Consider the following 22,956-nt stretch of genomic DNA (forward strand, 5'->3'; position numbering starts at 1 on the left):
TTGAGAACGTTAACTAACGTTTGCAATTCATCCGTTTGTTTATGGAATAACATAAATTAACAACTGGTCGATTCGGAAACATTGAACTTAAATCGATTTGAATAGACCCATGTTTTCAAGAGCCAATTACAGCATGCCGTAATGATATCATCCCTTTTCGATTTCTCTCTCAGGGTTGTCACATATACAGATTAATCTGTATTTTACTTTTTCTTGCAATTAAGATAGTGTAGTTCTTTATATTTTTGTTTTTAATTTCCAAGGGATAGATGACGGTTTTGATCATTATGTAAGGTAGTTTGAAAAGAAAAATTGACAATCACTTATGGATAAGGAGTGTATCGAAAATAAGCTATCCACAAATTTTTCTTTCAAATTATGATGAAAAACGATATTTTATTAAAACTAAAAATTGATTGTTTATTGTACGAGGTTAAACTTGAGCGTAATGAAAACCGGATGAAAATTATGTTATTCCTTCACGAATTTTCGAACTTTTGATCGAACGCTCTTCATCAAGTTCCGGACAAGTGTTGCATCGCATTTTTTGGACGCTTGAGCCCAAATTTTTTTTTGAACTCCTGCATGTTCCCAGTTGCCTTACCAGTCTTCTTGAAGACCCTCTTCACGATTGCCCAGTAACATTCGATAGGTCGAAGCTGAGGGCAATTTGGGGAATTGATATTTTTCTCAATGAAATTTATACCCTTTTCCGCAAGCTAATTGAGAGTGGTTTTGGCGTAGTGAGCCGACGCTAAATCCTGCCAAAACAGTGGAGGTGTACTATGCTTCTTATATAAAGGCAGCAATCTCTTCTGGAGGCACTCAGATCGATAGATTTCTGCCTTTATAGTTCCGGTAGTGTAAAAAATGGTTGACTTCAAACCACAGGAACATACTGCTTGCCATACTACACTGCAAAAAACACGAATACAATTCCCGGGCCCTTGTTACTGTTCGCTTCTTCTGTTCTACACTTTGTTTCGAGATTTTCTGCTTCTTGTAGGTCTTCAGATGATTTCGCCTCTTGACAAGCTGGATCATTCCGACACTCGTTCCTGCTTTTTTTGCCAAATCACGTATTGACATTGATTTGTTCTTCATGATTAGAGATACCACTTACTGGTCCAGTTTCGGGTTGGAAGAACCGGATTTTCTGCCTCTTCCTGGTATTTCATCCAAAGAATACTATTCCCCAAACTTATTAATGATGGTTTTAACACTGACATGATGAATTCCAAACCGCTTCGCCAATTTTCGCCTAGTAAACCCTTCTCACAGCGCCATGCGTCCGAAACCTGAATTTTCACTGCCTTTTCAATTCGCGACATTTTGAAAACGCAGAATTTCAGCCGCACAAACAAGTAAACAAACGAAAGCTGACAGCCAAACGCACAGCATGCTGTGATCTGAGCAATAAAAACCATCACAAATACATGCGTACAGCACAAATGTGTGTGGAAAGCTTATTTTCGATACACTCCTTATACAAGAATGAAAATATACAAAAAGAAGCTGTCAGTTTCAGATAGGATTCTCAATATTTTTAATCAAATCATCATTTCGCAAAAATCATTTCTAATGTATTTTCTATTGAAACATTATAAAAAGATCAAAATTCGAAAAACCGCCAAAATAAATAATTATTCTAATTTTTTGTTCAAGTGTTGATAATTTGGTTCTATTTGATCATTAAAATAACTTTAAAAAAAGTTTTTTTTCCTAAAAGTCAAAGTAAAATGAAAGTTTTTGTCAAATTTTTAAAAAAGTCATGCCATTCTTTGACAAATAAACATGTTTGTATAATGAAATATAACCAAATTATCAACACTTGAATAAAAAGCTTTGCGCAGTGGCGATATCGTAACCAATGAAGTACATCCGAGGTGCGATTATTGCTAGTTGAAAAAAACACGAATAAAAAATAAAAATAAAAATTTTTTTTGGGCGATTTAACGAATTCTGACCCAAAAGTCAAACGAAGAGAAGTCTGATTTTTTTAAATTCGGGTTGTTATGACTTTTTTCTTACGTTGTGTTTCAATTTCATATCATTTTGTTATACAGATTCTCAATACTGATTTTTTATTTCTTTTCCCCCTGAAAAATACAGATTTCAATGTGGCAAATCTTTTCATACCAGTCTTTTCATACAGTGGCTGTTCTACGTCGGTCCGCATAGGTAGGTTCTGTGTAATACATGAAAAGATACCACACCGTTCTGCACAGTACGAACTATCGCACAAAACGGAATCTATAAATATATGTTCCGACGCATTTTTCGCTCAGTCAATGTCTGTTTGTGAGCGAAGTAGCTTGACTAGCGAGTGGAAGACAAACCTGAAAGCTGCATCCATTCGTTAGCTGAATAGTTGCTTTTGCACTGTGTGTAGTGTGTGGATGCCATTTTCCATATTCTACACACCGTGTTCACTTGAGTATATTGAATACCAATTAATTGTTGATTATGATCCGGAAACTAGCAGGCAATTAAGAAATTCCGGCGAGATTAATCATTGACATCCACTCATCAAGCTAGTTGAATTTTCGGCTTAATCCAAGATGACGAATTCCGGTTTATTGATATTCCTTCTGAAACCCTATAGGTATTTTATAAACGGGTTTGAAGAGCAGATTTTGGAAAGCTATGTTTGAAGCAGGCCCGTACCCAGGATTTCGTTTCAGGAGGGGCCCTCAGATAAAAATAATGTTACTGAAGTTTACCTATGTACCTAATTCTCGGTGTGCCTTTTGGCGGTGATTTTAAAAGACATTTTGAACTTTTCCACTGAAACTGTCATTATGGAGTATTCAAATAAAATTTGTGACTGTGCTTGAGGGAAACTTATTGTATTACACTTCTTTACGTTTACTGTCATGTTATTTCTGTAACTAGACATGTTTTAACTTCTAAATATTTATATAGCACAAAAATGTTCAAAACTTATGATATAGCCATCTATTCTGAGATCTACACTGCATAGAGTAGCACAGCCGATTCGTGGAGCACGGAAAACATCTTCTACATTTATAGGTCATATTAGTAGATGATCATATAAACTTACTTTGGCTATACTGGTTTCGATTTCAGGTTTTGGAAGTAGTGATCTGAAATTCCAATACGAAACTCACATAAATTTCTCTGGGTTAAATTAACGTTTGAGTACAGATAACAGTACGAGGAACATTTAGGGGTTAGCCTATGTTTGTGCTTAGGGCACATAACCGTTTTTACTTTTCTTTACGTTTCGTCTTAGACTCGTCAGTGCAGAGCAGTTCAAATTGAGCACAAACATAGGCTAACCCCTAAATGACCATACCTGCATCGGCCAGAATAAGCCGAAAACAACGTTTTCGTTCGGCACGTCAGGAAAGACGTGGTACTTCGGTACCAAATATATAAGTGTTTTGCAAATAGCATTAACTTTACGTCTGCTTAGCGGTTCAAGTTGAACTGTTTAAGTTTGCAATAAGCAGTTCAATTTGAACTGCTCTGCACTGACGAGTCTAAGACGAAACGTAAAAAAAAGTAAGTACGAGGAAGCCTAATTAGGTAAACGATGGTGATGCCCAATTAATTGAAACCTAAACCGTTGATTTTACCTAAGGTTGTAATGCTCATGTGTTTCATGTAAGGCCATTTCACAACGATTTCGACCTTCAATCATTTCAATAATGCACTAACTTTTTGCTGATTTGAAGTAGTCCTCCAAAACTATATTATGCCGATCCCAGAAAATCGATCTGTTGTGATCTTTTTGTCCCATTGAGACGCCCTTCAGGGACTTGTGTCGCTTTAAAACACTCGTGCTGACTTCATTGTCTATTGTCGGGTAATCATTCTGTTCTCTGGTGTATAATAATGGATTCAGCCAAACATGTACTCGAAGTGCGCTTGCGTTCGTCTTTCTAGCCCTAAATAAGCATATGCGGGATCCAGCGGCAGAATATCTTTCTCATCTGCAGAATCTTGCTTAACTAGGGCACGCTCGCACACTTTCTCTTTCCGGTCGTCCAGTACAATTTTATGTATTATTATAATTATGATTGTAATTTTTTTGCCCCGGTTTCATCCTACATTTTATATGGTTTTGACTCTGTTCTGCTTCGTGATTCATCGACAGTGGAGTTTTGACCATCACGTAACTCTCAAAACCTCTATCTCACGAGGTAATCTACAGGATCAACAACCCCATAATATTTGTGAAACTGATTCCTAATTTCGGGAGAGACTAGGACCTCTCACCCTCCCCTTCTTGGTAATTGGTACCATTTAAAGTATTGAAACCGTTGAATCATGTGAAATATAATTTCAATTTGCTGAATGCTATCATATCAAAACAAGATCTAATGATTCTTTCATGGATAGAATAGAACAATTAATTCACTTGACTAATAGTTATACTCATTTTCCTTCAAACTTATATACAGGGTGCTCCACCTCTTATGTCGGTATGTAATCATTCAATAACTTTGAGAAAAAACAACCGATTTCTACAAGTAATGTATTTTTCTTCAGTTGGGTTCTTTACAATTTTTTGGACTAGTTGTTGAAAAAATATCAATAAGGTAACCACCTTTATTAACAATTCAAAATGACTCCTTTTTTCTACGTTTGCCATTACCTTTTCGAGCATCTCAAGTATTATGGCGTCGATTTCAGCACGAATGTTTGCCTTGAGCTTGTCAATAGATTGAGGCTGGTTGGCGTAAACCTTGCTTTTCAGATGAACCCACAAAAATAAGTCAGGGGGGGAGCTAAATAAGGTGATCTGGGTGGCCCGTCAATGTCGCCTATTTTTGCCGCGATATACACGTTAAGTTAACACAATAAAACGACTGTTTTCCATGTAAAGTGTCACTATTTCAGTGAGTTGTTTCGTGGCAAAAATTGTACTGAATTGAAATTTTCGTAAACATATCCGATGCAATCGCTCGGTTGGTAAATGTGAAAATTATTCAACGTTTACGTACCGACATAAAAGATGGAGCACCCTGTACATTGTGCTAATTTCGATCAGTGTATTCCATGTCATTGTAGAATCATTTCTAATCATATCATAATTTTGACATTTACTGTAGATTTTGCAAATAAGTGATTTTTCAATATGTTAAAATTGGGATGCCAAAACTCTTGTAAAGCTTCTTAACTTACAAAATGTAACACATAACGCTTCGTAATACTCAAAACTTACAAAAGAGTAACGGATGTAACGCCTCGAAACGCTTGTACTTTTTAAAAATGTAACACATGTAACGTTTTGTAACATCTAAAACTTACAAAAAAGCTACGCATATAACGATTTGTAATGCCTATAACTTACAAAATAGTAACGCATGTAACACTTCGTAACATCTAAAACTTATTTAAAGTAACGAATGTAACGCTTCGTGACGCCTCTAACTTACAAAACAGTAGCGCATGTAACAGTTCATAACGCCTGTGATTCACAAAAGCGTAACGCACGTAACGCTTACAGCTCACAAAAAGCTAACGCATGTAACGGTTTGCAACGCTTATAACTTATACAGAGTGACAAATGTGACGTTTTGTAACACCTGCAACCTACAAAAAGTAACGCCAGTGATTTTCATAAGGTAACGCTTCGTAACACCTAAAACTTACTAAAAAGTAACGCATCGTAACGCTTGTAGCTCACAAAAGAGTTACACTTGTAACGCTTCGTAACTCCAAGAGTTTATAAAAAGTAACGTATGTAACCCTTGTAACTTACAAACCAGTAACACTAGTAACGTTTCGTATAGTCATAAGTAACGCATGTAACGTTTCGTAACAACTATAGCTTACAATGAAGTAACGCATGTAACTCTTCGTAACACCTATTACTTACAATGAAGTAACGCTTCATAATGTCTAACTTATAAAAAAGTAACGCTCCGTAACGCCCATAACTTACTAAAAAATAACACATGTAACGCTTCGTAACACCTATGACTTACAGAAAAGCAACACATGTAACGTTTGGTAACGCCTATAACTTACTAAAAAAGTAACGCATGTAACGCTTCGTAACGTCTATATCTTACGAAATAGTAACATATGTAACGCTTCGTAACGCTTGCAATTACTATAAAGTAACGCTATGTAACACTTATAACTTACAAAATAATAACGAAAGTAACGCTTCGTAGCGTATATAACTTACAGAGATATAACGCATGTAACGATTCGTAATGTTTATAACTTACTAAAACGTAATGATTTGTAACGCCTATAACTTACAAAAAATGTAACGCATGCAACGCTTCGTTTCGTTTAAAATTTACGAAAATGTAACGCATGTAACGCCGATGACTTACAGAAAAGAAACGCATGTAACACTACGTGACGTCTATAACTCACGAAAAAGTAACCTATGTAACGCTTCGTAACGCTTGTTACTTACTAAAAAGTAACGCTTCGTACCGCTTATAACTTACAAATAGTAACGCAAGTTACGCTTCGTAACGTCTATAACTTATACAACAGTAACGTTTGTAACGCTTCGTAACGCCTGTAACTTACTAAAAAGTAACGCTTCGTAACGTCTATAACTTACAAAAATATAACGCATGCAACGCTTCGTAACGTTTATTACTTACTAAAAAGTAACCCATGTAACGCTTCCTAACACTTATAACATCCTTAAAAGTAACGCATCATAACTCGTTTACCGCAAGAATCTAACCCTTATAGTTTTTAACAATCATAATTTCCCCAAAATAACTGATATGATTTGTAACGTTCAATTTAAGAAAATTATCGTATGCAACGCTTTCTAGCTTCTTTTACATAACGTAACGTTTCCCATCTCTCGGTAATATCGAGTGAAACGCTTCGTCAAATGAAACATTGTTCCCGAATTGAGGACGGGTATTGCGTGATGGGTAGATCGACGCATTTCACGCAACCCGCCTGGGTTCGATTTCCATCCCCGCAATCAGTTTATAAAAAAATAATCAAATGCCGTCTAAATTTCAAGTAAAACGAGCTTTAGTAAATTGTAAATTAAAAAGCAATGCGGAAAATCTTGTTTACTACCCTCCTCGCTTTGCGCGCCGAAGGAAATCCACCGGGCATGCTAATGTGCCAAAACAAATCCATGGAAGAGGAACAAAACAAACGGTGGCGATGCCCCCCGACAGGCCCGACCGACACACGACGCGGGATGCATTTTCCTTCGTGATGGTAGCGCTGAAACTTTTCTCCCAGACACCCACCCGATAGTGACCATCAGCGGGAGAAAGCATCATTGGCCAGAGCACGAGCGGATTATCAAGTGAGAGACTTCACGCCAGAGAGAAAGAGCGACCGGTTGTGGATGCACAATTCGGTGCATTGACATAGTTTTTCCGGTCTTCCGATTGAGACGAAGGAGATGCATTTTGCCTACCGGGAGCGAAACTCTCCCGACGATGTTTCGCGCCAAGTCGGCGTTTATTTTTCTCGTATCATAGATCGCTCCCCCGTCGAGTCGGAGTCAGGAGAGTAGAGAAACTCCACACTCAAGGCCGGTGAGAGCAGGAGCGAACCACGGCCACGGCGAGTCCCCAACATTGGCAGACGTCGGACGGCAGAAGGTCCACCGTTTTTCCCACTCAACGTGGAACTTGCTAGTCAGCTTTCTCTATAAATTCCGTAAGCCTTGGCATTGAAAAATCATTCTCGGTTTATTTCTCCTTGGACTTGGACCAGTTTCTTGAACTCCCCGGCAAGCCTCACGGCGTTGACGTTCACGAACGCTCCCTTTTTCGTGGTTTGTTTTCTGTTTTCAAATTTTGGTTTTCCGGACGTGTTTTATTTTCCGGTGGTCGGTTTTTCAGCTGTCGGTTCCGTGACCGTCGACCGTGATAATTCTAGTAGTGCGTTGAAATTTGAGATCAGTGCAAAGTGCAGTCTGGACGTGCCAAATAAAATTAAAACAAAACAAAAATAAAAACGAAACGAAACGAGAGCAAGTGTGACCTGTGCGGTGGCAAAAGCGAAGAACATAACTCAGATATTGCCAGGAACCTGTTTGAAACCCCCCTCGTGTGCAGTCGAAGTGGATTGCATATCGTGTGCTTTTCTGTCTGTCGTCGCCAAGTACGGGTCGGATTTAAAGATCGTTATCTGCGCTGGTGGAGAACGGAAAAGTTGGAAATCAGATTAACGAAAAGCTCTAATTAGCAGCAGCAGTAGCAGCCGGAGCATCGGCAGCATCGACAGAAACGAAGTGAAGCGAACAGCACAGAAAAAAAAATCGGAAGTTTGAAGAGTTATCACTGGATCTCAAGTGTTGGAAAAGTCTCGTAGTTTGAAGGCACAAGCAAATGCGAGTCAAGTGTTTGGAATAAATTAGATTGAAAAAGAAAAAAAAGTGCAACAACCGAACAAACGAAGCGACTATACACAAAAGAGTGGTAGCTGATAGTCAGTGATTTGGCTTGGCGGCAGGCAGCAGCACCAGCAGAGCATAGCATAGATCCTATCTAGTGCAGAGTGTGGTGGCTTGGTGATCCAGTTCGGAACGATGTGGAAGTCGGCAGCAGTAATACTGGTAGCAGCAACAGCAGCGGTCTTTCTGATCGAGGCCAGCTATGCAAAAGGTGCGTTGGAAAAATTGTAGGCATGGCAAGCTACGAGTTTGTTAATGGCCCTCCTAACTTCATATAAATGAGAAACGTGAGGAGCGAAAAATGAAACAAGCACACATTCGGGCAGATTTGCATTTTTCGTTCGGAACCGGGGGCCAGCAAGGTCACAAATAGCGTGTCTTTTTTCAGATTGGATGGGAAAAGGGGGCGTCAGACAGTCAGTGATTTAGCCAGTCTCATTTCTCTCCGATAATTTGCATAATTTTGACGACGAGCAAAAATTAGGTGGCATAATCTGAGTCGACGTTTACCAAATCAGCGTAGCGGCGACAAAAGACTTCGCGAAAGAATTTATAGTCATTTATGGCAATGAAGAAATTAACTGCGTCAAACGAGGATCCGTAAATCCGAGATCAGCTGGAATTTGCAGCAATAAATTACGGTGTGTGATGTTTTTTGTCTAACGGATCCGCTACAGGCCAGGCACGGTGGTGAGGTTAGGTAATCATAATTGCGATGTGAAAATGATTCAACATTCCGACATATTCATTTGATGCCGCATCGCTGGTTACAGTGTGTTCAATCACTCACTTTGCATTTTTTTACCGAGTTAATAAAATTTTGAAAAAATTTATGTTTCAATCGAACAAGTTTTTTTTTCTTGAAACTCAATCATACACTCTCACTTATTGTTGGAATCCCAATTCATTCAGTTTAGATATTTTCAAAACAGATTATAGATAGTCAGTTGATATCTTCGAGGTTTTTGCCGATGGTTTTGCTGTGGGCTAACTAACTTTTAATTGAGTGTGAAACCTTTTTACCTTTTTCATAAATATTAAACATTTTTTAATCCACCTAGTGGTGTAATGATGTCTTTCTCATATTACTTATATTTTCACTAAAAGATTCTGTCAAGATTTTTATTTGCCAATCTTGAATATAATCAAACACTTTCTTTGGGTATAAACTACCATAACCTTTTCAATTTGTGCACAGTTATGTCAAATTATTATAGATTGAAATGTGGCAACTCTGCACGCTATACAAAATTAAACAAAGTACGCTGTGTGTTAGACGGTGGCGTACTGGTTTTGCATCGTCATTTTGTATGACGGTTTGAAAGTTTGGACGCCATATAATTTCGTAACCCGAAATCGGATCTGGATAAAACTGCACATCTTTTAAGACAATGAGAGCTTTAACTTGAATCATGATTTGTGAAAAGTGGTTTAACCATTGCTGAAAAATCGGAGGGAGTTCCGTTTTTGGAGCTTTTCTTCACTATTACCGATGCGTTTGGAAGCGGAAAGCGAGGACTAATAGTCCCAAAGTAGAATTATATACTCACTATCTAGCAAGGTCTGCCAACTAGATGAATTTACCAGTAACTTTTATACAAATTTGCAACTCGTTTCGCCATTGCTTGTGAAAAAATACTCATGAAAACGAAATTTTTTCACTTATCGCTCTGATAAGTATCTGGATCAACTATTCGGGGAATTTCAAGTCCTTTCATTTGCATCTTAGTTTGTAAAAATCAGTTGATCAGATAGAAATCTGATATTTACTTTTCGAGTTATACGAAGTTTTAAGTCAAAATTTTTATTATTTTTACGTTTCGTCTTTGACTCATCAGTGCAGAGCAGTTCAAATTGAACTGCTTAGTGCTAAACTCAACAGTTCAATTTGAACCGCTAAGCAGACGTAAAGTTTCTGCTACTTACAGAACACTTTTTGTTTTGCAACGAAGTGCAATGTCTTTTCCGACGTGCCGAACGAAAACGTGTTTTCGACTATTTCTGGCCGATGCAGGTATGGTCATTTAGGGGTTAGCCAAATTTTAGAGTTTAGCACTAAGCAGTTCAATTTGAACTGCTCTGCACTGATAAGTCAAAGACGAAACGTAAAAATAATGAAAACGGTTATGTGCGCTAGCACAAAATTTGGCTAACCCCTAAATGACCAAAATTTTTAGTTTTTTGAAATAATTGACCTTTATTTCGAGACTTTGTTTCCACAATAGTTAGTAATTGCTATTTAAAAAGCCATATTCCAGTAGTAGGAGTTTTACCCGCTTGATGATGATTTTCTTTTTATAAAGTTTTTTTATTCGGCTCTTTTACACTTGAGCTTAACGCGGCCGTTTTACATTAAAAAATATTTATTTTTTTGCTGGATTTTGCTGTAATTTTTTTCCTTGGAAGAGTGACACTTTCGCTGTTATCTTGCGAATAAAGCGGGAACAGTGGTTCGATATTCACGCTCCCGTCCATTGGATCGGCATCACTGTTATTGACGGCATCACTGTTGGTGGCTGTCACAGGTGTACTGGGGTTGCTTAGGGTTGGTGTGAAGAAAGCACCGTTGTCCTTTGATGAAGTTGTCTCCTTGTTCAGTGTATCACATGGCTTACCGTAGTGAACAGCTTTTTGGCAATATTGACATGTGGCCATCTGATTGTTATAGGTAACAAGTGATTTGAACGGGATTCTTGTATCCTTACCGAAAATCTAATAAGACGGATGCGTAACAAACGTACGCCATTTAGAATATCGGGGAAAAAGTTCTTCCACTTTTCTTCTTCGATAGAGAGAATCTCTCCGTATTGAGACATAGTTTTGCGAATATAAGGATCGATAACGCTTGAGGGACGCATGATGCACACGAACTTCTTTAGCACTATCTTCCATATATACTGGAATGTTGTACGTAATGTTTCCGTGCTCCACATAGTGCACATTGTTATTGTCTTTTGCGAGTTGAATTGCATCCAACTCTTTATAAAACTGGATGTAAACAACATTATTCGTCTTATTATGTTACATTGAAATAAATGCACACGTTTAATGTCAAGATGCATTTGCTCCTTAAGCAAACCTTCAAGTTCTCGTATCGAAGGTCGAATTTTGCACTGCCTGAAGTCAACAACAATTGTATTCTTTCGTGTCGGCGGTAGCTTTTGTTCGTTTGGTTCACTCATTTCGAGATCGTTCTATTGTTTACTACACAATACTGTACTTGGTTTCTTTCGTCCCGAACGTAAGCGGGTTTTGTTTTATCGATTGACATGGATGAGATGTGAAAGCGAACTGATAATAAGGCGATGTTTCGGAGCAAATTGAAGCACGATTTTAAACACTATTACATGCAATTGTTTCTTATCCCTGTTCATGACGTTTCGATTTTATCTCGGTTCGTTTTTGGCAACATAATCGTTCGAACATGACATATGTACGAGGTCTGTTCAAAAAGTTCCCGGAATTTGTTAATTGCGCGCGTCTGGAGAGTCCGGTGGACAATTTTTTTTTATTGTGTTGGTACATATGTCCCTAATGTATGGTGAAATTTTCAGCTGTATTCATTGTTTACATTTTGTCTTGTAGCGGCTGGTGTAGACGTGTTTTTTTGAGCTCGGCGATTTTTGTTAGTTTAAACAATGGAAGAATTGAAGAGTCAAATAATTTGTATTAAATTTTGCGTGAAAATGAAATAAAGTGTAACCAAGTGTGCGAAATGTTACAGAGAGCCTACGGTGAGTCTGCTATGAAAAAAAACAAGTGTTTACGAGTGGTATAAGCGTTTCCAAGATGGCCGCGAAGACGTTGAAGACGACGAACGCTCCGGTCGACCCAGCACGTCAATAATCGATGAAAATGTGGGAAAAGTGGAAAAAATGATTATGGATGATCGCCGAATCACTATTAGAGAAGTTGCTGATGAAGTTGGCATATCAGTTGGCTCATATCATATTTTTTCAAATGTTTTGGGCATGAAACGAGTGGCAGCAAAATTCGTTCCAAAACTGCTGAATTTTGATCAAAAAAACAAACGCATTACCATCGCTCAGGAGACTTTAATCATGCCCCAACCTTCTTATTCACCAGATATCGCTCCGTGTGATTTTTTCCTGTTCCCAAAGTTGAAGAGACCCATGAAAGGACAGCGTTTTTCATCGATTGAAGAGATATAGGCAGAATCGCTGTGAGTGCTACAGAGCATTACAAAAAGTGACTATCAGGGGTGTTTCGAAGACTGGAAAAAAACGCTGGCATAAGTGTATTATATCTAGGGGAGATTACTTTGAAGGGGACCATATAGATGTAGACGAATAAATAAATATTTTTTTAGAAAAATGAGAATTCCGGGTACTTTTTGAACAGACCTCGTATTAGAAAGGTGGCAGTATTTTCAAATTCAAAACAATTTTCAATATTTATATTGATTTATACTATATGCAACAATAATTGCTGGAAGAACACAACTTCTTACACCCTTATACCATTCAAATCAGTTCGTCGAGATTAGAAAATGTGTGTGTGACAATTAATTTAACCAGGGGACGGGTATAGCGTGATGGGCAAGTCGACGCCTTTCACGCAGCCCACCTGGGTTGGATTCCCAACCCCGCACATAGGGTTAGAAATTTTTCTGGCCCGAAGAGGCGAATGACCTTAAGGTTAAAACCTCTATAATCGAAACAAAAAAAATTTAATTTTACTCAATTTTTTCGGACATGTTAACCAATTTCTACAAATTTAAATTCATATGAAAAGTCTTGTGCTCTCATACAAAGTTCATAAGGCTGTGAACCATTTCGCGGTTAATTTTAACTTTTGGTTGGATTTGACACTCGAGTGGTTGTTTTGATGTTGTCAAAAAAAACCCTGCTCGAGAGCATGGTTATTTTCGACAGATCGGTGGTTATTTTCCGACACAGAAAAAAATCTTGCATTGAAAATTCTAACATTAATTCTTTAGTTGAAATTATTTCCAGTGGAAAATAAACCCAAATAGCTTTCCCTCCTCCAAACTTTGAAATGGGCCGCAGTTTTAGGTAAATTTAATTACTCGACACAAAATAACCACTCCAGTGTCAGATTTCAAGCAAAAGTTAAAATAACTGCGAAATGGTTCACAGCCTAAATTTCATTTAATCCGGCTTCTGGTTCCGGAGCTAAATGATGATATGTGTAACGATGTTAAAATAATGCTCTTCATTTGTAAATGGCTGATTCCCACCATCCAAGATTCAAATGACATGTCTAAAGATCCCATAAAAGGCGGGTGAGTAATGTCACAGACATAACTGTAGGCTGGGAATACGAACAGAAATGATGATGATTGTGTGAATTCCGCAACTTCTACAGCTTCAAGAATTGAAACGGTGCAGAAACTTTCAATACGCTGTACGGGATTAGTTTCTGGCATTAAGAAGGGTGTAATTCTCTAAGATATTAAACACTGCTCGGAGCATTTTTCTGGAACGCGAAGCAGTCAAATGCTGGCTTTGGCGCACTCATTTGGTGCGAATTTTTCACTGCGAAGAGTGGTGATTTCTATCTCCGATTTGCAATAAAAAAGCAATATCCTTAGATAACATTTGGAATCATGATCAGAGCTCATTTTGCATTATTTTCCCCATCGTTATCCACCTTTCGTTGTGTTTTGCTCCAATACAAACGTCCAGCAGCAGGATGACGCAATCGATCTTCTTTGAAAGGAAACTGAAACTGCGAACGTCCCGCAATTGGTTCAACACTGAATTGAATCATTGTTACTGGAACTTGATCTGAGCTCTGGATTTGAACCAACCTGAATAACAGATTTACATAGTAGGGAAACTTCGTATAGCTCTTCAGGAATATATTAATAGCTCGAAAAAGAACCGATTTATAGAATTCAGAAACTAAACCTCAGTTCAAGAACTATAAATAAAGCTCAAAAACTCAGTTGCAGTTTAGTTCTAGAACGGAATGCTGAATTTGTATTCCGAAACTCCGAATTTAGCCGTCAAGTTCAATTGAGAGCACGACCTGAGCGTTTCATGTTTTATACCTGGTTTGTTCTTATTGAAATTGGTGGGAGAATGAAATGAACGATTTTCGATCAAAATTTGCCTTTCATACACGTCCAATAGAACATATGTGACTGACTACCACATAACCGTCGTCGGGGCGAGAAAGAGGCAAACAGCAGGTTGAGTTTTCCTCATTATTTCTAAAAGTTTTAGAAAATTTTGTTTTTGAGTTATTTATGGTTATCTGTTGAAAATTTAATCACAAATTTCTAATCATATTTCCAAAAGCTTGCAGAAAAAAAATTGTGTTGTTGGATAGAGATTTTCACGATTGAGTTCTATCCATTATTATTCAGGGTAAATTTCGAAAAGACACCTCGCAGTAAAGTAAGTCGTATTCACGTCAAAAAACTTCTAGTTTTTAAACAATTCCGACATTCGGTTCAGGAGATACAGGGTGATTAGTGTAAAAATACCAATTTCACATAAATTAATCGGGTCTATCGAGTTTGCAGATTTTGATAGTCGATGACCAAATAAACTTATTTCAGTTTAACCGGTATTCGGTTTTCGATCCCGAAAGGTCTCCAGTGCGATTTCTCAAAGATGGGTACACTGATTTTGAAAAATGTTAATTCATGGCCATTCCGTTTTGGACTATGCTGGCCCTTGAATACTGGATCCGAAAGCTCCATAAATAATGACAAAAAACTCTGAAGTGGGAATTACTTCGCGTCTTATGGAATGCCTTATCGACTTTCACAAGTTTAGATTCAAAATATTTGTTTTTTTATTTCATAATATTAGTTTGAAGGCACACTGCTGAAGTTATTTGATGGTTTCATGCAATTTTACTTCTTGATCCGACTTGCAGTTCCAAATTGTTTAGATTAATTGAGCTAGTTGTATGAATTTTCATTACTTCTATCAGAATCATTGAAAATTATGTTTTTCAGCAGTGTTGCAATGAAATACCAACTTTCTCGAAGAAAATATACAAAAACACATTTTGAAGTATCTCAATATTACCCAATTAAATTCGAATTCGCCACCAAATGTCTACTTAAAATTTATGCTCTGACATGAACACTATGAATTTGGCATTTACTACGTTCTAGAAATGATCCGTGGAAAATATTCATTCATCAAACGTTGAATTGGATCGTGCACTTAATTTTCTCTATGATACCAGACATGGGTGATTAGAGTCAACTGGATAATTGATGAACAGTAAGATATTTGAAGTGGGTAGTTGTTATTTTCACATAAAGACGACATTTTCAACCAATTCTAGTTCCATTCTGTTTTTTCATTGATGTTTTTTTTTTTGTTGCTTGGTTCGTTTGAGTATTCACACAGCCCTGACTACACCCAAACCTCAAGTTACGAACACTTTTTATACATTACCTCTTATTACGTAACTCTTTTTACGAACAAAATCCCAAATAAAGTAAACTTTTTCTACGAACCTACATCGTAAAAAGAGGTTTTGGCATACATCGAAAGCGATTTCCGGCTCATTTATATTTCATGCAAACTACTACATTATGGGTATTTTGGAACAAGTTTAAAGAGTAGATTCCGGAAAATGATGTTTGAGGTAGTTCTGTAATCCAAGATGGCGACTTCTAGTTTCTTAATATTAGTTGAAAACCCTTACAATAAAGACTGTCCCATAAAGTAAGGATGCACTTTGATTTCGCTGTAAATAATTCACAAGTGTTAGAAATTCAAATTTTATTCGATATACTGATAATATTAGACTACAACAACAGAATATTATTCTCAACATTTGCTACTTAGCCATTGTAGACTAGCTGGCGCACCTTCTTGTGAACGTCCCTTATTAGATTCCGTACAGACTTCTTGGCGACAAGTTTTGACACTTTTTTCCAATCTTTTTCGAACTGTTGAATGGTTTCGGCTGCCGAGACATGTTTCCTAAGATGTGCCTTCGCTAATGCCCAAAATTCTTCAATTGGTCGAAGTTGTGGGCAATTTGGTGGATTCATGTCTTTTGGAACGAAAGTGACATTTTTGGTAGAATACCATTCTACCGTTGATTTCGAGTAGTGGCAAGAAGTAAGATCTGGCCAAAGGACAACAGGATCCTTGTGGCTTCGAATCATGGGTAGAAGTCGTTTTTGTAAAAATTCCTTAATGCATATTTCGCTGTTCATTGAAGCAGTGGTGATGAAGGGTTTCGAAATCTTACCGCAGCTACAAATTGCTAGCCAGACCATAGTTTTCTAAACAAATTTTTCGACTTCGATCGATGTCTCGGACTGGTTTACAACTGGTCTTTCTCGCACCGTATAATATTGTGGTCCCGGCAAGGATTTGTAATCGAGTTTCACGTAGGTTTCGTCGTCCATGATTATGCAGTTCAAATTTCCAGCAAGAATCGTATTGTATAGCTTTCGAACCCTCGGCCTGATCAATGCTTCTTGTTTCGGACTACGTTTTGGATGTTTCTGCTTCGTATAGGTTCGAAAACTCAAACGTTCTTTACCACGAAGAACATTTGACTTTGAAGTGTCCACTTTTTTGGCCACATCCTGAACTGAAACCTCCTTCTTTTGCTCGAACGCCTTCAGAATACGTTTGTCCAACTGAGGGTTAGCAGGACCTTTTTTCGACCCGTTTTCGGTTTATCCTCAAAGGTGTTATCCTCACCGAAAATCCTGATTGCATTTCGCCCGGCTTTTTCACTTACTCCTTCAATTTTTACTATCTTTCTCAGTGAGAGTCTGCGTTCTGTGCACCATTTGTACACAATTTTTCGACGTTATTCAGCTGAAAGTCCACGCTTTTCGAAACAAACTAATGAAAACGAATAAACAACTGCACAAGTGGTTAGAGAAGAGTGTAAGCAACAGAACTCAGCCATAAAAATTGACAGATTCTGAACCATTGCGAAATGGCAGCGGTTTTTGGTTGCGTCCATACTTTCTGGGACAGTCTTTATGGGTATTTTCTGAAAGAAATGGATCTCAAAACGACCACAAACATCCTTTTTTCGGTACCCACACACCAAATCTGTTCTGAAAATATCCATATTCGAAGAATATCAACAGACCGGAAGTGGTTATCTTGGATTCGGAACAATCACAAACATCGTTTTTATGGCACCACATCAAATCCTTTTCGAAAATACCCATACTGTAAGGGATATTAACGAATATAGATGATACGGAAGTCGTTATCTTGGACCCTAAACCTTGTTTTCCGGAACCTTTTCATCAATTCTTTTAGAAAATACCCATATTGTAAGGTTTTTCAAGACTTCTTGATATTAACCGGAAGTCGCCATCTTGAATTACAGGATTACCTTAAACATCGTTTTCCGACATATAACACATGGATCAATAAGTCCCGAGACTAAAGCAGAGATGGCGCTCGTAGTAAACCAGTAACCATGTCTTTCTAGAGTACTAACCTTTGCTTGAAACAGGTCAAAATTTTAAGTCGATCCGACCAGAAACAGCAACGATTTGTCAGTAGTTCGCCGCAACGATTTGTCAGTAGTTCGCCGAGTTTAAACGTGGTCGTACCGACACGAATGACGCGGAACGCTCGGGTAGACCTGTGGAAGCCGTTACACCGGAAAATGTGAGTGAAGTGACAAAAATTATAATGAAAGATCGTAAAGTGAAGCTCCGTGAGATTGCTGAGATGACACAGATAGCATATGGAAGTGTATTTACTATCCTTCATGAAAAATTGAGCATGAAAAAGGTTTTTTCCAAGTGGGTGCCGCGAATGCTTTCGATGGAACAAAATGCACCCTGCCACAAGTCGATGAAAACAATGGCGAAATTGAACGAATTGGGCTTTGATCTGCTTCCTAACCCCCATACTCGCCAGATTTAGTCCCCAGTGACTACTGGCTCTTTGCTGATCTTAAAAAAATGCTCCAGGGAAAAAGATTTGGCTCAAATGAGGAGGTCATCGCTGAAACTGAAGCTTATTTTGAAGCGAAAGATAAATTTTTTTATAAACATGGTATTGAAAAATTGGAAAAACGTTGGAACCATTGTATCACCCTAAAAGGTGATTATGTTGATGAATAAGAAAAAAATTTTGCAAAATAAATGATGTTTCCATTGTTAGTCTCGGGACTTATTGATCCATGTGTTACTTATCAATCCCGTTCCGAAAATATCCATATTGTTGGGACCTTCAAGCAATATAAATAAACCGGAAGCCGCCATCTCGGTTTTTTAACTAGCCAAAACTTTATTTGCTTGCACTTACTCTTCACATCCGTTCCGAAAATAGCCATATAATGGGCGGTTTCGACATTCATTACACAAAACTCTTTACCTTTTTTTTACGAAGTAAATTCCAAATAACGGAAACTTTTTTTACTAACCAAATTCCAAATAACGTTAATTTTTTTTTTTTTTTGACGAACTACCTCTTTTTACGAACCCCCGCTTAGTTCGAAAATTTAGGTTTCGGTGTATAGTTCGTAATACTCCGGCATAGGAAAATCTGCAGAGAAAAAATAGAAGATTTCCGATTTCAAGAAGTTTGGTTTTCCACAATGTTTCGAAGCAATTGATATGAACATTAAGTCAATCACTTCCATTTTTCCGTGAATTTTTAAAAATATTCTTCTATTTATATTTTTTATCATTTTTTGGTTTTAAATAATTATTGCACGTTAATTGCCAATGTTTCAAAGGTTTATTGCTTAGAAATATTTGCCATTTACGTGAAATAAATATTTTTAAGCGACAATTGACCAACCAAGTCATCTTCTAATACAAGAACCAAAAATGGTTATACCTGTTACAAGTTTTGTTTTATTAAATGGCATTTTTGATGGAAAACTGATTGACAACAGCTTGTCAATAGGCATAGTCAAAAAATGACGGTAAATGTTATCAGGGCTGTGCTTGACTGACAATTATGCGATGTTTTTCAGGGAGAACGTGTTTTAATGAGATGTTTCTGAATATGAAATAACGCGAAAAGAAAACATGTTATTTTGCCTAAAACATGAAATCAGAGTTCAAACTCGATTTAACTTATAGTGAGAGCATAGTATAAGTTGAACATTTAGGGGTTTTTGGTTTGTACGTGAAGTACATATTCAGTTTCTATTTTTTCGCGTTTCGCCTTCGGCTCATCAATTTGAACTTAACAGTTCAATTTGAACCGCTAAGCAGACGCAAAGTCCACACTATTTATGTAACCCTTTAAGGATATGACACTAGGACTAGCAAAGTCTTGGCATTACATTCCTTTTGTGGAATTTGCCCTTTCTGTTTCAACAGACTTCGCAGTCGATTCTTAGTGTACAGAATCATTGCATGGCTAGTACTATGGATCCTACTGACACTAAGAATCCTTCCAGGTCGGGGCTCGAACATACGACAACTGGCTTGTAAGACCAGCGTCCTATGCATTGAACCGCCAACCTGGGACATATGACACTAGGTGCCATATTCTATCTGACGTCTCGGACGAAAACGAGTGACGACCGACTACTACTTTTCAACAACTTGAACTTTCAACAACTTCAATTTATACCGTCTATGAGGCAGTTTTCATTTACGGTCGTTTTTATCAATGTTCAATGTTTGTCAATCAATCAATCAATGTTCGAGATATAAAAGTTAATTTTACCATACCGTTTTTACCGTACTCCATGACTGCGTAGATTTGCCGAATAAATAATTATGATCATAACCGTGAATTTTCAATTTAAAAAAAATGACTTGTGTACTCAATGGTGCTATATCAGCAACTATAATACAACATCACATGCCACTAATGCTTCAAAATAAAGGCTAATTTTTAGGAGGTATATGATTTGATTTTCAATAAAAACACATAAAAATGAGAAAATTTCATTAATCTTTATAGGAACGATCAATATAATTTAATGTTTGAAAAAGATTCCATACAAATGTTGGCCGCGGCTCAGCTCTAGACGGCGCATGCGCAAGATCTAATTTTGGCACACTCTCTCGAACATATCGGCCGATTTCACGAATAATGCCACCGGCCCATAATCCACACCAAACAGTGACTTTTTTGGGATGCATTGGTAGCTCTTGCAATGCTACTGGCTGGTCTTTACTCCAGATGCGGTAATTTTGCTTGTTGACGTATCCATTCAACCAGAAATAAGCTTCGTCGCTGAACACAATTTTTCGATAAAAAAATGAATCTTTCTTCAATTTGGACAGCGCATTCACATTCATTATTATATAGCAAACGATGATTCTAATTGACTATAATTGATTAAATTATAGACCAAACTGAAAGAGTTTGACCATGACACAAAAAACGACTCACGCGTGATCTGTTAAAAACAGTGTTGCCAAAAAAGATACCAGCAAAAAATCACCCTTTATACGATATAATCAACGACGTCGTATCGTAATCCATCAATTTTCATCTCGAATTCAAAAACCGTTTGGACTATCTCGTTCTCTACCAACCACCAAGAACTGTACTATGTCTTGGTAAAATTTAGGGTCCAACCTATTCTCGTAGTTTGTCTCTTAAAAGATACAAAAGCATCTTTCACAGCTCTTCGATCACCAGCAATAATATCAACGTCGCCAGTTAGATTTATTGATGTTTAACAACACAAAATTCTCTTTTAGAGTCTAAAGATTCACACTGGGCAGGTTAAGATCCAGCAATGATTAACCTTGATCATCACTACTATTACCGCAAGAGTCAAGTATCTGTTGACGACAACGTCGTCATTTTTTTTGCTCCAGTTCCAGTATGCTCCAATAATAGATGAAATTCATTCCACAAGCGCTACGGATGGAGGTTCCCAATGAATGGTGAGAAACCAAATTTCAATTCAGACCCTGCCGCTGTTTCGTTTCAATTGTCTGAAAGTGAACTTTTCGTTTTCGCCGTCGAGACATTCCTTTGCGATTCCAGCCAAGCGGCAGTTGTGAAGTTGTGCGACTTGAGTGAAAAGCTTCGGTGGAATCAGGCACAGAATTAAGTGCTTTGCCACCTAATGGGTTTTGGAGAATTTGAAAATTTGTTAAATCATGCGCCCAGTTGGACGCATCAGAAAACACCGCAATATGATTGTTCCCGATTTCTGTCGAGCTGAATCGAGTTGACGATGGAGTAAAATGGATAATGATTTCCATTGAATCCGTCACTTTCCATGGTCAGTGTGGCACAAAAATTAATTCAATATGAGATCGCAACAACAAAAAAGCATGGATATTTCAAAACACTTTAACAAACTAGAAAATATAAACATCGCTGGATTGTTTAGTGAGACCGTACCACAATCAACAGACAGCACCGGTAATGATGAGTCTCTTCGTAATCCTTTCGAAACCTTCAATTCTAACCCCAGGTTGGCACTCACTCACATAACTAACCATCGAAGCTTCTACCGGTAGCGGGTTTTTGAGCTTCCATCCCATCCCGGAAGCGAACAGCCAGTCTGATTTATGCATCATCCCGGTCCGAGACGAACAATCTATTCACTGCAAACGTCGGGGAACCGTGAAATGAAAAGTGAAACTCCCCGACAACAAACTTCTTTCTGGGTCTCGCAGTCTTCTCTGGTCTCCGGTCGAGTTTCGAAGACGGGTGCGCGGGGAGCCACGCACTACACAAACTCGAAACCAAAACCCCGCGGAGCTGCAGCTGGTTATGCTGAAGTGCAGCATAGATAGATTCGAGTACGAAGGTAGGTTAGGTATATTTGCTGTGGAAAGAGAGTTTCTCCCCCCTCCACAGTTGCACCAGCGCAGCGGCTATCGGGCCCTGGTCGGCAGGCAGAAAATATCAACAACAACAATAAAATATGCTGCCACAAAATCTGTTGAAAGTGAAATCTACTCAGTTGGATGCTAGAGAGAAAAAAAAAATACGTTGCATTTTTTTTCTTCCTACCGGAACCAGCGGAACTCTCACTCCAGCCGGATTTCATTCGGACTGACTGAGGTGGAAAATTAAAAGACGCAGCTTCTGGAACGGACGGTTATCCTGTCTAGCGTGTGATGCGACGGGTTTCGTCGTCATTTTGCGACCCGGACAGTTGCAAAATGATAGCAAAACAGTCATGAGATATTTCACATAATAGCAGATTACGTGTTTGGTTTGCATGATGCCATTGCTAATCGCACACGTCCGTAGGAAATTATTAATGTTTTGATTCCAGTGTGAAAAAAAATCGGTTGATGAATTTTCTCGTAAACTGAAATGTTTTTCACAGCGAAATATGTCCGTTGAACTTCGTTAAGATTGTATCTATATGGAGGGCGATTTTTTTGATAGTATATTTTTGGCAACACTGTTTTTGACAGATCACGCGTGTCTTGTGTCAAACTTGTTCAGTTTGGTATATAATTCAATCATGAATCGTCGTTTGGTCTATAATGTAAACATGAATGGACGCTGACAAAGTTGAAAGAAAATCCCCTTTTTTCGAAAAAATTTGTTCAGCGACGAAACTAATTTCTGGTTGAAATTTACGTCAACAAGCTAAATTGCCGGATCTGAAGTGAAGAGCTATCAATGTATCCCAGAAAATTCACTGTTTGGTGCGCATTATGGGTCGGTGGCATTATTCGT

General features: G+C 38.0%; 1 protein-coding gene and 1 pseudogene across 1 annotated transcript in view; both read left to right on the plus strand.

The window, feature by feature from the left end:
* The first annotated feature begins 1,841 nt into the window (after nucleotides 1-1,841).
* On the plus strand, nucleotides 1,842-1,962 carry LOC131439706 (U4 spliceosomal RNA; annotated as a pseudogene).
* A 5,712-nt stretch (nucleotides 1,963-7,674) lies between these two features.
* LOC131435044 (agrin) overlaps nucleotides 7,675-22,956 on the plus strand; it is a 182,897-nt gene continuing 167,615 nt past the window's right edge. The window contains exon 1 of the mRNA XM_058602516.1: nucleotides 7,675-8,588. Coding sequence (XP_058458499.1) covers nucleotides 8,513-8,588 — 76 coding nt within the window. The 5' untranslated portion in view covers nucleotides 7,675-8,512. The remainder of the gene's footprint in view (nucleotides 8,589-22,956) is intronic.

Source organism: Malaya genurostris, chromosome 3, assembly GCF_030247185.1.
Source record: "Malaya genurostris strain Urasoe2022 chromosome 3, Malgen_1.1, whole genome shotgun sequence".
NCBI classification, from domain to species: Eukaryota; Metazoa; Arthropoda; class Insecta; order Diptera; family Culicidae; genus Malaya; species Malaya genurostris.